Source organism: Struthio camelus, chromosome Z, assembly GCF_040807025.1.
Source record: "Struthio camelus isolate bStrCam1 chromosome Z, bStrCam1.hap1, whole genome shotgun sequence".
NCBI classification, from domain to species: domain Eukaryota; kingdom Metazoa; phylum Chordata; class Aves; order Struthioniformes; family Struthionidae; genus Struthio; species Struthio camelus.
In genome coordinates, this window is record NC_090982.1 from 31,034,978 (window position 1) to 31,049,820 (window position 14,843).

The 14,843-nt window shown below is 42.3% G+C and overlaps 1 protein-coding gene across 3 annotated transcripts in view; it reads right to left on the reverse strand.

Moving 5' to 3' along the window:
- The window catches only part of FRMD3 (FERM domain containing 3), a 139,834-nt gene extending 126,490 nt beyond the window's left edge, over positions 1–13,344 (reverse strand). For 2 of the 3 annotated variants that reach the window (XM_068928262.1, XM_068928261.1), the window contains exon 1: positions 12,853–13,010. In XM_068928262.1, coding sequence (XP_068784363.1) covers positions 12,853–12,951 — 99 coding nt within the window. In that variant the 5' untranslated portion in view covers positions 12,952–13,010. Of the gene's footprint in view, positions 1–12,852; positions 13,011–13,234 lie in introns of those variants that run through there. The other variant, XM_068928263.1, reaches the window with a different exon arrangement.
- Positions 13,345–14,843: the final 1,499 nt, after the last annotated feature.

Below are 14,843 nucleotides of genomic sequence, written 5' to 3' on the forward strand. Positions count from 1 at the left end.
CCTACAAAGCTCACGGCATATGGTTTCTGCAGCTGCTCAGCTCCCACATTTAGATCAGGTCTGCATCTACCTCTGAGACAGGTGAACAGTAAGAGAACTGCAGAGGTCAGTTGGGAGCAGAAGAAAGAGGACACTACAGGCCTAACCAGTGACTAGCCCAGGCGTCAAGAAGAAATTATCCCTACCTGCCAAACCAGCGAACACCTGGTAGAGTTTTCATTTTCCTTGAATTACTGTAGAAGCAAAGCTTGGTTAAGCAGGAGTAGTACACCGAAATCACTATTATAAATCAGAGTCCTGAAAACAACAAAAAGCTCCATTTGTGGAGGGTGGGGAGGACAAGAAGGTGCCTAAAATCTCTCTCTGTATCTTCCTTTGCCTGTATTTCCTAATCATTAAAGATCCTGCTAGCCAGAGCTCATAAAAGCAACTTAAACCTATTAAATGCCGGAAAAATTATTCCATCCTCAACATATTCATATATATGGAAATACTGAAAAGAAAATAAAACACTCTTAGTGTTTTTAGATTACAATGATAGATTTCATGACAAAGCAACAACAGCCTAAATAGTCACAGAGCGGAAAAAACACTTTAAAAGACAGATGTTGGAGCTATGAATACATAAACATTCCGTTTGTATTCATCTTTTCAGGACATAAGCTCACTGGATAGTGAGCTATTTATCACATACAACTTCTTGTAAACAAGACAGCATAGCCGAATAAATTCCAGCATAACAGAAAAAATTAAAAGACGTGAATATGCATACAGAAGACAAACACCTAAAAGTAGTGCTAACAGTTTTCACAGTAAATTCATCTAGAGATGAAACGAGAAGGTTTAAAAGTTATTTATGTTTCCTGATACTATAAGAAAATCTTTACAGGATACTTCCAGAATTCCGGAACCTCCCCAGTATCACCCACTATTGCACAGAATAGTGCAAATGTAAAGAATGAGTACTACAATTATAAAGTGCAGAATCCGATTTAAAAATATATATAAACTCTAGTAAGGCTCTTGGGGAAAGATAAAAAAAGTGCAGTAAGAGTTACAAGAAGACTTAGCCCAGCAGATCACGAAAATAGAGATTTTCTTCTGTTTTATCAATAAAAAGAAATTAAATTGGTGAGAATGAATATGCTAATGAGTAATAGGGGGAAGAAAGTGAAGTATCTAAGACATGTATGCCAAAAATCTGATTGTCATAAATCCCAGTTAGGAAAAAGAAGAGATACAGACAATTAGGACGTTGTGAAAGTTTTACGAATGAGCAGACACTTACAGATTAAGTTATAGGAAGAAGAATATTTGAAATATATAAATATATACACATGTGCACGTATATACACATGTATGCACTACCATGCGCAGATAATCTGTGGCCAAAAGCAATAACATTAAAAGAACTGCGCCAAGATAATTCTCTGAGCCAGCAAAGTAACAAAGAATTGCAAAAAAGCAAAATATAGTACAGAACTTCCTAAACTAGTGATTCTGGTAACGAATATCCAATAACTCTTCACTTTGGATCATCATCAAAACAGCCAGACAAAAAAAAAATCTTAAAAAGTCAATAAGAAACATCTAAGCAATGATTAGCATAAGTCTATAAATGTTCTTTGATCATTCATTGTAAAATAACTACAAAAATAGGCAGACCAGGGAATAACATTCATTAACAGAGCTAGATTTTTGCTGCAAATCTAACATTGACTTGCCCCACTCCAAAAAAAAGAAAACACACTCACAAATTATAACTTAGAAGTGTTATGAATACAAGCATTGTGAAGAGGAACAAAAACTGTCTAGAGGACTGAAGAAAAGGGTCATGAAAAACAGATGCTAGCCGATGACTTAGATGAAGGTCTCAGTAGGGTACTGCAGGCATTTGGATTTAGGCCTGGTATTGATATCTTCTTCCATGATAGAGAAAGCAATAATGCTAAGAGTTTACAAAAGGCAGGAGCAGAAAGCGAAACGGATGGATCTACAGGGCAGAACTACCAACTAATCTCTCTTCCTCTGCCATCCCAAGCCACATCAAAGCCTTGTGGTTCTGGCTACACTCACAAATGGCATTAGCCTGTCATGGAGCAGGGAGACAGTGGATCCTTTACACAACCCTAACTACAACTGAGTTTGTTGCTTGACACCTTAGTACAGGCATGAAGTCAACAATCAGGAAGGAATCGGATTAGAACAGTAAAAGTTGCATAGCAGATGAAATCATAAATTTATTGTAGAACTCTATCTTATTTTACATATAACACCAAAACATGCAAAGAAAAATAGCTACAAATAGGGAAAGAGTGCAGTGCTATCTTCTCTGCAACGTACCATGTAACCACAAAAATCTCTTGCTTTCTTCCTCACACAAACCAGCATCCAAATCTTGTAATTTCTTTTTCTTCTACAACAGTCATCATCCCCCCACCCTCTTGCTCAAGACTTAAAACTGGGGCCAGACACACAGATTACTTTGTGCAGTCTCACAATCACAACACTAATTATGCACTTCTGTAGTGTGTCTTCCTTCAAATTAGACCATAAACTCTTCTGGGCATGAAACAAACCAGCCTCTGATTCACACGGAGCTATAAGAGGAGAATTACTACTTACTTTCTCCATCTAATCCACACACAGAAAATAACCAGAACAGCAGACAACACAGAACGTTCTGAAACGATAGATTACTGTTTGTGTTTCGCTTATACGTGTCACTCTTTCTTCTTCAATAGACACTAGACAGCAGGATTTGCTGGCTGGGGGACTGACGACTCCTATTCTTTAAGTATCCTCAGTTCTGACAGTTGTAAAGTAGAAACTGTCAGACTGTATAAGAAAACTAATCCGGAAATCCTGGCAACGCAAGTGGATTCTCCAGTCACAAGAGAAAAGCCTCTCTGATTCTGCACCTAGCAACTGCCTGAAGCACAGCGAGCTGCTAGAGTAATTTTCTATGAATGGCTGAGGCTGCTCTCTGAATCACTCACAGTCCCATCTGTACAAGCCTGTTATTGCTTTTCTTTTCCAGGATGGAGCTGAAGAAAATTCACACAGAGCGAGAGCAAGAGAAAGCGGAGGTAGCATGTTTGGCGCACGCTCCATACTGGCACGCTCAGTGGCTCAGGATAAATCCCTGAAGTTACTCAAGTTCAAGCTAGTGCTGTACAGCTTCAGGGTTCAACTCAAACCCTGGGTAACTATCCCAACTGAGACTAGAGAAACTATGACTTTGTGGAGTATTTATCTTTGTTAAGGAATTTTAACAGAGTGAAAGTGATGGATGAGCTGTATGGTACCCCTGAAGAAACAGGATTACAGTTAGGTCCTCTAGCATCTCTACAGAGAGGCTGCATCTTCATTTAGGATTCAAAGAAATAATGATGCTTCATTTTGTATTCTACTACAGGGACTGTGGTTAAGAGAAGTTTGTGTCAGCAAAAAAACAAACAAACAAAAAACAACGTGAGGTCCTGACACTGTAGAGTACTTTTGTATAAGTCCCTGTAGTTATGAACACTGAAAAAAAAAACACCATAAAAATCACGAATCTGCCTTCCCAGAAGAGATTACAGGTTCAAATCCAATGTTACAGCCACAGATCCTGAACACAGCTGTTTGCAAGCACATGCTGAAACCACCACTGCTCCTAGTTTAACCATCACTAACAGTTTAAGATGTTGCACACAATACTTTATTTTTTCCATTTAGAAGGACAGAGCATTATGAGCACAGTTACCATTTGACCTGTTTTAATATGAGAAGTACATCTTCAGTAACCTAAAAAATACATTTTTTTTTGCCTTTTGAAAACAGAGCCTGCATCTGTAACACCTGAATCAAGCATTCTGCAGTGCTGAAATCCATCACCCATGCTAGTAAACCGTTAGACCATTCCCTGGCAAAATCTGGCCTGTGCCAATTAGCATTCTTCATGAGCAATTCCCAGGCATCAGTTGGCAGATATAATGGTCCAGGAACCATTCCCAAAAGGCAGCTTGCACGCAGCCACTCTGTTTTGGAGACAAAAACATTTTCCACGCCTGAAAACAATTAATTTACTCATACAAACAGGCCCTTACGTTCTGAACTTTATGCATCAATTTACACAGGATTTCATCATTAACTTGAAATTGCTTTAACTGTTTTTCATTCTTTTTAGACTAGATTTATACTATTAAGTCCACCATAAATTTTCCTGATAGTTTTTCTAGTTTTGCAATCTTGCTTGCTTGCTGTAGTAGTTATGTGAAAGACTGACAGGCACAAGGGCATACGGACCAATTGTATGGAAAAAGGGGCAAAACCTTTTGCACAGTGTTGTCAGAAATATCCGAAGTCATCTTCGTAACACATCCCCTTTTATAGTAGCCTCAGAGATTACAACATCAAGCCAAAAATGACAACGTACAAAACTTGACATCTTTTCTTTTAAAGACACAATTCTCTTCTGAAGAGAGCTGCTATGGGAAGAATTTCATTGTGAGATAATATGTTTGCAAGGAGCAAAGCATGTCTGCAATTTACACTGTTTATTTTTTCCTGGAGTTCAAGTAAATAAGGGAAAAATAACAAGCGCTTATAATGCAAAAGTTGACTCATCCACCATTTTTCCAGAGGAAGCCTTTAAAGAGCAATCATTTTGCAGCCATTTAATACTCATGTTTCTGTGCATAACTATTTTGAATGGCCAGATTTCCAATTCTTGCAGCTCTAGAAGTTATTTCTTTTTGTGAACCCTTCTTCTGAGAAAGAACACACTGTATGTAGCTCGTACCTTCTGCGTTCTGGCTGTAAGCAGTCTTGAAATACTATATACATAGGCTTAACTCTACGTAGACTTCTACGATCCATTTGATCTCAAATTTTTTGCTGGGTTACTTTCACTCAGATGAAAAATGTAACATCACTATAATCAGAAGTCCATTCTTAGTCAAGTTACTCAGCAACTCCCATGAAGAGCGATCATGAATAGCATGATTACTATTCCTACCTGGCCTACTACTGAAATACAGTTAATCAAGGCAGTGAACAACAGTTATCTTGACAGCACAATGAAACAACAAGAGCTGATAATCAATTATCCTCCATCAAAAACAAAGAGGGAAAACACAAATGCTTTCATGAACAGAGTGCGTATAGCTGGAAAGGATAAATTAAAGCAAAAGTAGAGAAGGTGAGGAGGGAGTGTTTTTCATTTTCTTCTACTTTTAGGTCTGAAGGAAACATATTTAGTATTTATTTAATTATTATCAAATTACTACAATTGTGTTTTCAACATCAGGGAAGGATTAAAACAGAGTGAGCACAAGGTAACCTGAGATATAGACCAAAAAAATGATTTGTAAGGTCTAGAAAGGGAAGTAGAGAAAACAAGGCTAGAAAGAAAAAGCCTGCTATATTTAAAAGAACAAATAAGGAAGGAACAGATAGGCAGCTTCAGCTGAAGGAAGAACTAAGCAGAGATATTTTCCATATGTATCATAGATATATACTGCAGAAGTCATCTGGTGACAGCTTGACTGTAACAGGAAGAGGAGAGAAAGATCATCTGGATGTTACGAACCTTGGCAACAGGTTGATATCCACGTGGAGCTGGGGGGAGAGGCAAAAAGACAGCGAGAGAACAGCAAGATGAAGAGAGCGGTTTTACAGCATATTTGATTTAATGAGCTAAGATACCCAGAAGGAGAGAGGCCAAGGCTACAGAAAAACAAGCACTTTCTCACAGGAAGAGGAAGAATTACCCTCCAGTTCTCCCAACTGCTCTACTCTCGCTTTCTCTTTTTTTTTTTTTTTTTTTGAGTGAAAAAATCAGATATCATTTTTGCCTGTTCTCTAACCTAAATATTTACAGACTGTCAATTCCAGAGGACCAGCCAAATCTGTATTGTCAAAATCCAGGTCTCCCTAATGCCCCTTCCTGTAGAAAAGGTACAATTTTTTCTTTTTTTGGTGAAAGAGATGCATATTATTGGAAAAAAATAATTCTTGAACAATATAGAAAATCCAGTTTAGGTGCATACAGCCAAGAAAATGAAAATATGATCCTTCTACACCAGTGATTCATTTCAGGTCTAACCTTAGGCCAACCGTTTTTGCCAAAAGGTCACTTCTCAGCTGCATCATATATTAAATGCATATCAATGTACTGAAGATACCTAGACAAACAAGAACATCTCAGGGTGCCACAAAACTCAACATTTTGAGGTGCCAAGAGCCCGTTCAAGATGTAAGACTTTGTGAAATTCCTGGAAGCCAAAAGCACCCTGTATCTAATGGGAGCCACTTTCAACCTCATGGGATCAAACCGGTTTTTGCAGTTTGGAGATCTAAGCTGTGCTGAGCTCTGTTCCGGATTTTGCAGTTGCCTTCTGTTATTACAGCTCCACCCTTACGGTCCAAAGCAGTGCTAGTGTCCAAACACAAGTGACAATAAAGAATGTACAAATTTTCAGTCCGAGCTGTAAAACCAATGAAGGCTGGATAAAAGTTAAAAGATTATAATGACATTTTAAAATCAGTTACTACCCTTTTAGCATGCCACTGTTAACTAGCTAACTTGGTGTAAGGATAGCTGCATTTTTCATCTTTTTCCCCGTATAGCAGCGCCAGGCCTCAGCAATATATTGAAATACTTGCTTGTATCTAAACCATTTGTATTTAATGAAACACAGGTTTATCTTCAACCTCAGATCAGGCACGTCCTTAAGTACACGTCTAAGTTTCCCCTCCTTTGTTTACTAGCAATCAAAACTTGGATGAAGATGCCAAATACAAGCCACAAGAAATACATCGTTAAAATAACAGACAAGACCATCACCTTTAGGATACAGAATTTTCAGATTTTTTTGGTTAACCATATAACCTGGTGTGTGGAAAAAGACAAACACAATGTTATTAATAAGCTTTATCCAGCAGAAACACATTTCAGCCACAATTTGGTATGTACTAGATAGATATCATCCAGCATAAGTCTGCTTCTTAAGTATTTTCACTTAAGAATAATAAATTAAAAAGAAAAAGAAAAGTATGTGAACTGGGAGCAGCACATAACTAACATGCAAACACATGCACCTCTCTCCTACCAGAGATATAAGAGCCAATGTTAAGCAATTGCCGAGCTTCATAAACATTTATCAAAACCCACCCAGACAAGTTATTTTCTTAATTTATAAATAAGAACTCCCAATACCTCAGTACCTCTCTAGTAACGATTTCTACTTCTTGTTTCTAATTCAGCCCTTAAAAGAGCAAAGAGCACATCCAAAAGTGCTATTAAAAAAAGAAATGAAAATATGTCACTACAAAGCTAATCGCAAACATGAAATGACAACAGAGGCTGGTTTAACCCACAGGTTCAGCTTGATCAGCGAGGCTTTTCATCTGCGACTCTTGCCAAGTGCACTTGTCGTAGTTGTACAATTAGAGGCTCAAATATGGAGTTAGGAATACAAGCCATAGTATGCTCTTTTTAAAAGATGTCAACAAAATATGGCCCAGAATCTGCCCTAACTTGCGTCCTCTTCCATATCTCATCTTACTATTTTGATGTGTTATGGCATCATCCCAGCAGCTCAAGGCACTTGCCGGTTACGGTTCTGACATCGCTTACAAGATAAATATAAATTCACTAAATCTCCTGCCTGCTGTCTACATAATCCCTTAACCTTTCCCTTTCCGCAGCTACAGTTCTCTGCCTTGTCCTCATCCCTGGCCTATGTGCTCTCTTCATTTCCCATGCTGCCTTCCCTTTCCCTCTTATTTTTCCAAATTGTCAACATTCAGCATATCTTCACAGTAAGATTCATTTCCCAGTGGACGCTGCCCTTTTATCTCAAAGCTCTCTTCAGAATGCTCTGTTGTTTTTTCCACTTCATTGAGGGATGGGAATTTTAAAGAGAGTTCTTTGGTTGCAGATTTCTTTTAAATTTAGCATCTGTCTGCAAGACACAGGCCAAGTAGAGAACAGTAAGCAAAAACGCACATTCCCAGTCACCTCTGTGTTAAAAAGAAAAGAAAAATAAAACAAAAGAGCAAACAGGGTATGCCACATTTAAAAAGTAGGGAGAAAAAAAATTAAAGTTAAGCTAATAAGTTACTACCCAAACTACAGACAGCGGTATTCAAACTGTACAAAAGTTACTCCTGAATTAAGAGGCAAAAGACATAAAGCACTCTTATATTGTTAGATCATTAGCAGTAGAAGGGACCCTTCTCAGATTTTGTCACTCATTTTTAGTTATGGAAGGTACAAGGTCTAAGAGCAGATCACAAGTAAATCAAATTCTTGCTTTGCTTGTTTTCTTTTGGATTTCCAAACCATTTTTCAAATAGTATTTTTCCTTGCTGGAAAGCTGGACACACCCAGAAATTCAAGTTAATTCTTTTAAACGACACTCGAATAATCATGTAGATACTGACAGAAAGTCAGTAGCGTAGCCAGGCGCTATTTGTTGAGATATCTACATAGTTAGATTCCTTTTTTGGGGAAAGCTCATACAAAACAAAGCCTCTGTTGTCAAGATAAGTCCCGTTACTGTACAGTTCTACACTGAGGTTGATTAGGGCAAAAGAAGATCAAGTCATACAGTGTTTCTACAAATCATCATGCAGAAAGCAGTTTGCTACCACTGTTTATAACTCGCTCCAGCTGGGAGTAAAGCTCATTCAGGCTAACCTTATTTCCAGTCAACACAGTTGGAACTGAACAGCTCAAGGAGTAGAGTATAACTTATATTAATTTTAAAATGAAGTAACATATTAAAAGTAGTGTTTTTCTAGAGAATGGGCTTAGAATTTTTATTAACATATGTGGAAAAAAATAAGTTTAGAGGTGCAGTGGTACCTAATACACACTTACTCACGTTAAAAAAAAATTGAATGTCACAGTAACCTACTCAAGAGTCCCTGATCAAACACTGACATCCAGAATACACCTTCAGATAAAGCAACAGAACAATAATTAAGACTTCAGCTCAACAAGGTATACTTAAAACCATGACTAATTTTAAACATTCAAGAGGCACCCCTGAAGCCGCGGAATACTTGCCTATTTTGTAACAAACAGCCTACCACAGCAGGGCCTCAACTGTTAACTTTACATGCTATTGAAATAAAGACACGTAATAACACATGTTCCAGAATACACCAGTCAAAAAAACATTTTTCCCTTACTCCTTAAGTTGTTTAGGTTATTGTCCCTAAAAGGTTAACAAGCTGCATTAAGCTTTGCATGAAGCCTGCAAAAACGGGAATTAAAGTGCTTGTGATCTCAATGACTCAGAAAATGAGTATCTCATCAGTTCCTCCAGAAAGGAGGTCTTTCCTGCTGCTCCAGTCAAATTTCCAATAGTTTTGAAGACCTGCTTCCCCCAGGGCCCTCTTTTAAGCCTTGGCTCTGCACTTGATAAGGCAGTCTGCACAGGCAGGTCACCTCCCTTTTGCAAATGGAAACAGACAGTGGACATTGACTGTTTTTCACATCCTCTCCATTTCAGCCGTCCTACAACTTCACCGTAGTGCTGCTGTAAGACTGCCTGACATGCTGGTCCAGAGAAGCTCCACAAATAAATAAGAGGCACTGGAAAATAAATGTCATCACAAGAATTAGTTAAGCCTCCCTTGGGCCCCACCCTTTACTATATCAGTCACCAGTTCATCTAATTTGCAGTCATGGAGTCTCTCTGATGAAGAGGACGACATGCTGAATGCTGACCTTTGAGCTGCAAACCTAGCCTTGAGCAACTCGGTGACCTACATGACAGTTCCACAGCTCGATAACTAGTTGGCTGCAGTCTCCAAATATGTGATTCATTTTTGATTCTCCCCACACCACCCCATATGTTGTTATTTGATTATTCAATATAAAATATAATTTCCAAGAGCAGGCACCATTAATCTCTTGGGTAGCTGAAGTAGTGCTCTGAAAAAAGTTTAGTATTAAAATTAAAACTCTATTTTATGTTCCTATCTGAATGCGATGAAATTTACACAGAGAAAAAGACATATATCTGCAGCACTTAAATAGGTCTCCTTCTCTCTGTTTTTCTCCATGCTACCTCCCAACGCTTCAGCTGAGTAACACGGTTCTGGCTGCACATTTGGTAGGGTCAAAGACCCAGGGTGCATCCACAAAGATTTAACTAGCAGACACCTCTGAACTGAAGTGTTACCGGCGCCCCTGAACACAAGCCCATGGTTGCAAGCTAACTGCTGAAGAGATATACGTGAAAAAGCAGGGTCTGGAAGAATCGAGAGAACTAAAACGCAGCATAACACTAACCACCTATCCCACCATTCAGATAAGCCGAGTATCTCCTCTCCTTCCCCACTGAAAAAGGAGAGCTAGAATTTCAGTCCCCCACCGTTTCTTATAGTGTCCCATGTCCTCATGAGACTCTCTGTTGGCATTTCTCAGTGTTGTGGAATTAGGCTTTCTTATCCTCTTAGTGACTAAAACACAGCTGTCCAACATGTCCCAGCTGGCATAACCCTGGAATCTCTGCCATTAACCCAGCAGCACATCATCTGGGCTGTTTTGTCCCTCTGAATATGCATCATTACACACATATGAGACCAACTCACGATTTTTTTTCTTTTTTGCATTCAAAGACAAAATTGCAGCATTATGAAAGTTCCTAGCAAGCTTTGTTCACGTTTTAAAGTTCAAATACAAATCTGATCAAGAGGCTGAAGACAGAAAGCTTGAGATTTGCTGATCTTTAGTGTATCAAAAGCTAAATATATACAAGAGGATAAGTAACTTGTATGGCTAAATTACATCTCCTTTGTATATACCGCTGAGCAATAACAGGTAAGATGTACTATTTGTAGAGAGAATAAGGCAGTTCAGGGCGTTTGACACAGAGGGAAGAATGAAAGGGAACTTAGAGCTATTAAAAGTCCTCATTGGTTGGATGTTTCTGCTGAAGTGACTACAAGCAAAGAACTTACTAACACTAGGATCTGTCTTTATACACTTAGGATTTCAGCACCTAAATCTCCTAGAAAATAAAAAGAATTGATCCATTCCTACCTTTTAGATTTTTTTAGCCAGTTGGCACATTCAGGAAAACAAGTTTTAGAATGGTTTATAATACAATTCTGTTTTTTGCGTTACCCTTAGAAGTGTAACAGTTTAAAACATTTTAACCTATAGTATAAAACACTTTTCTTCCTGCACATGTTAAATACGAGATGAGCCATGACGATGAATACAGTTCTGAACGCATTACCTCACCTTGCACAAGGTAATTCTTAAAGTAATGACTATTTGTTTCTGCCCAGTGGGCAAATGACATACTTCCAGCAGGCCTAAGTCTGTTTAGCGCTACAACTCCACAAAAACGTAACAATTCACACCATGTCACACTCTCCCTTTAAATTCTTTGCAGTTTAAAGAGTCTTATTTTTTTAAGATGCCAGAGGTACTATGCAAAGCTTGCACTAAGCTCTGAGAGAAGATACTCTGAAGGCCATTCAGGTTCTTATACATTAAAGCTATGATCTCATAACCACGCTATGGCATTATAACAGCACAAGCGCATTGTAACGGTATGCGTGCAAGATGTTTCAGTAATTTCCTGTTACTTCCAGCTTACATATTCCTTGAATGTAACTCACTGTATCTCATTGAAGGGCTCCACTGGGACTAATAGCAACAGAACTCGGTCCAAGAAAAAAAGCAGTTTTGCATATCGTGATGCTTCATTTTCCAGACATAGTTAGCCTTTACACAAGACTGCTGACTTGATCTAGAGCTGCGGATATTTGGCGCGGCCAGAGAGAGAAAGCAAAACATAAGAAGATCAACTGTGATTGACCAACAGTTTCCAGAAGACCCCTCACATCTTCAAATCTGAACACCAAGCTCATCTTACTGTGACTCTGCTAACGACGGTGAAATTTCAGAGTAATACAGATTGTAATGCTAGCAGGAATGTGTAAGACTTCCATAATACACCAGAGTTTGAGTTTTGTTCAAAGCCTCTTGTCACACCCAAACGCATCAAAAATATCCCTGCTTGCACACAGCACAGATAACGAACGCTTCATGAGAAATTCATGGACTCCCTGCCTTCCGCCTCCTTACTCTTACTCCTTAAAGCAATAAAGAGGGGCGATTAAGGAATTGAGAAGAGGGACCAGAGCAAAGTTGCTAGTGGCTTCCCCGCCCCCCCCACCCCCAAGCGCACAACCATTATCACTGAAAATCCTCCCATAAGTTATCTTTCAAATTAGGAGGAGAGGCGAGCGGCACTTCATTTTGGACTCCGGGCACTGCCTCAGTAACGGGATTTCCCGGGGCTGCACGCCCAGGGCCTTGCTCTGGAAGCGGCGCCTGCCGGCACGGGAGAGCGGGGCCGCCCCGGGCAGCACCGCGGTGGCCGAGGCGCCTCCCCGGGCGCCGGGGGGGGGCACGGCCGGGCGGGGAGGCGCCGCCGCCCCGCGGCTCCCCAGCCCGGCCCCCGCTCCGCCGCGGGGCTGCGCTCCTCCGGGCTACCCCAATCCAGCGGGCTCCGCACCCAGCCCTCGGTGGTGGGGTGGTGCCGGGGAGGGCAGGCACGGCGCAGACCCCAGCCCGCACTTCAGCGGCAGCCAGCCGGGCAGGGTCTCCGCACGGAGGAGGCGCCGGTGCGCGGAGCCGAGCGCCGGGCAGGGCGCTCCGCTGCTCGCTGCTCGCTGCTCCCCGCCCGCGCCGCGCCGGGCCCGCCGCCCCGGAGCGCGGAGCGGCAGCCCCCGCTCCGCGGCCCCCCGCGCACCGGCCCGGCCCTGCCTCGCCAGCCCGGGGAAGGGCGCCGGGCAGCGGTGCCGCCCCGCCGCCCTCCCTGGCCGCGGCACCTGGATGTAGCAGGCGATCTCGGAGTCGTCCAGCAGCCGGACGGTGCACTTCATCTCCGGGCTCAGCGACCTGATGCTGGAGCTCCGGAACCGGATCATCCCGGCCGCCGGCCCCCCGCCGCCGCCGCCGCCGCCCCGCAGGCAGCCGCAGGCGGCCAGCCTGCAGCGGCGCCCGGCCGACACCCCCGGCGCGGCGCGGCGCGGCTCGGCTCGGCGCGGCTCGGCACCGCCCCTCAGCCCCGCGGCTCCCCGCCGCCGCCGCCCGCCGCGGCTGGGGCCGCCGCTGCTGCGTCAGGCCGAGCTCGGCTCGCCGGGCTCCGCATCCCGCCCCCGGCCCGCCCTCGGCCCGCCCCCGGCCCCGGGCACCCCTCCGCCGCCTCACCTGCACCCCCGCCCCAGCCTCCGGGGGGGTCCCGGGGGAAGGGCTCCTCTCCTGCAAACCTGGGGGGGAGGGGGGCGAAACCACTCCCTCGACGCCAACACTCACACCCCGAAAGCAAGAAATCACCGGCTTGCGTGTGCGTCTGCGTGTTTTCCTCCGGGACCCGCGTGCTGTACTTATTTTTGAGTTTACCTGAATTGTTGCTCTTCGTGCGGCAGCGCCCGGTGCTCCCCAAGGAGGCAGCAGCAACAGCAAGGTGCACACGCCGCCCGCCCGCAGGATGCGCTCCAGCTGTCCTGCCGTGGCACATGCTGCAGGAGAACCTTGTGAAATGAAAAAAAAAACACAAAGAAAAAAAATGAGGTGCAGTAAGGAACTAGAAGGGCACATAATGAGACTTCTTTTTCCCTTTATCTAAGAGCGAGTCCTAAGTCTCGGAAACTTGTTTCCCCAAGGCAAGATTGGTCCATTAGGGAGGAGCTGTTTCATCCTGGTTGTTGTATTAATGGGAAAGAAAATACAGCTTCCAGTGGCTTCCTGCTATGCTCTTTCTCATGGAAGGGTGCATATTTGTGCAAAACTTTATAGAGCATGTAAGTGCGTGCTAAAATTGACCAGCCTTCAAAACAGGGACCAACAGCGGGAGGAAGAGGAGCACTTCTGGCAAACAACAGCCCGCGTGAAATGGGATGTGACTGAAAGGCTACAGAAGAGAAAATTGCACTGACAGCCACACACGGTGTATTGAAGTTATTTTGCCTAATTATACCCTTGGCGGCCTGGAGACTTTGGTATTTTGGAAATAGTTCTGTGCGATTTCAATGTTATTTGGAAAAATCACTAAAAAAGCCTCAGTACTGCCACTCCTGCAAACTCTGCTTTCAGCTCTCTGCTGGACCACTAACAGCAGGAAATACAGACAACCACAAACAAATGAGAAATATATTGTGCAGGACGCAGTCAGGCAAACCCTCAACCAGAGAAACAAGTATTCACACATATAAAATGCTGACCACTTTGCTGATAAATATGCCAAGTCCTTTAATGTGGAACATAGGAGAAAAACTGTAAGTATATGTTTCTCATAAATGATAATACTTCTAATTGTGAATGGTGAAGCAAACTAGTGAGTACTTAAAATGGACTATTTACCTCAACAGCCACACTCAGCCCTCAAATTAAATGAGACAGCCTTTAGCAGCTGAGCCACCAGCTGTGGACACCCACTCATGGAAGCAACATTCTTGTCCAAAAGTCCTGAGGCATGGGAGCTCTGCAGAGCCAGAATTTCAGCCCACATGTGAATTTACTTGGAGGCTATACAAATTTTCCTCCTTACAACAGGAAAGGAATCTTTTATTTCAAAGTCAGGTATTTTACCTTCCTTTTGCTCTCACCGGAATCCATTCCTCCATCCACCCAAAAGGGAAATTAAAAGAGGGAGCCAAGCCAATGATGAACTAAAGTTTTATGGAGCAGGTTAAAGCTTACCCTAGTCAGAGGACTTTCCACTTTATTCCCCAAACCATGAGATTTATTCAGAGAAATTAACTTCCTAGGAATTCTCAGTATTATGGACAGTGATGACTGCACTGCAGAATAAATATCC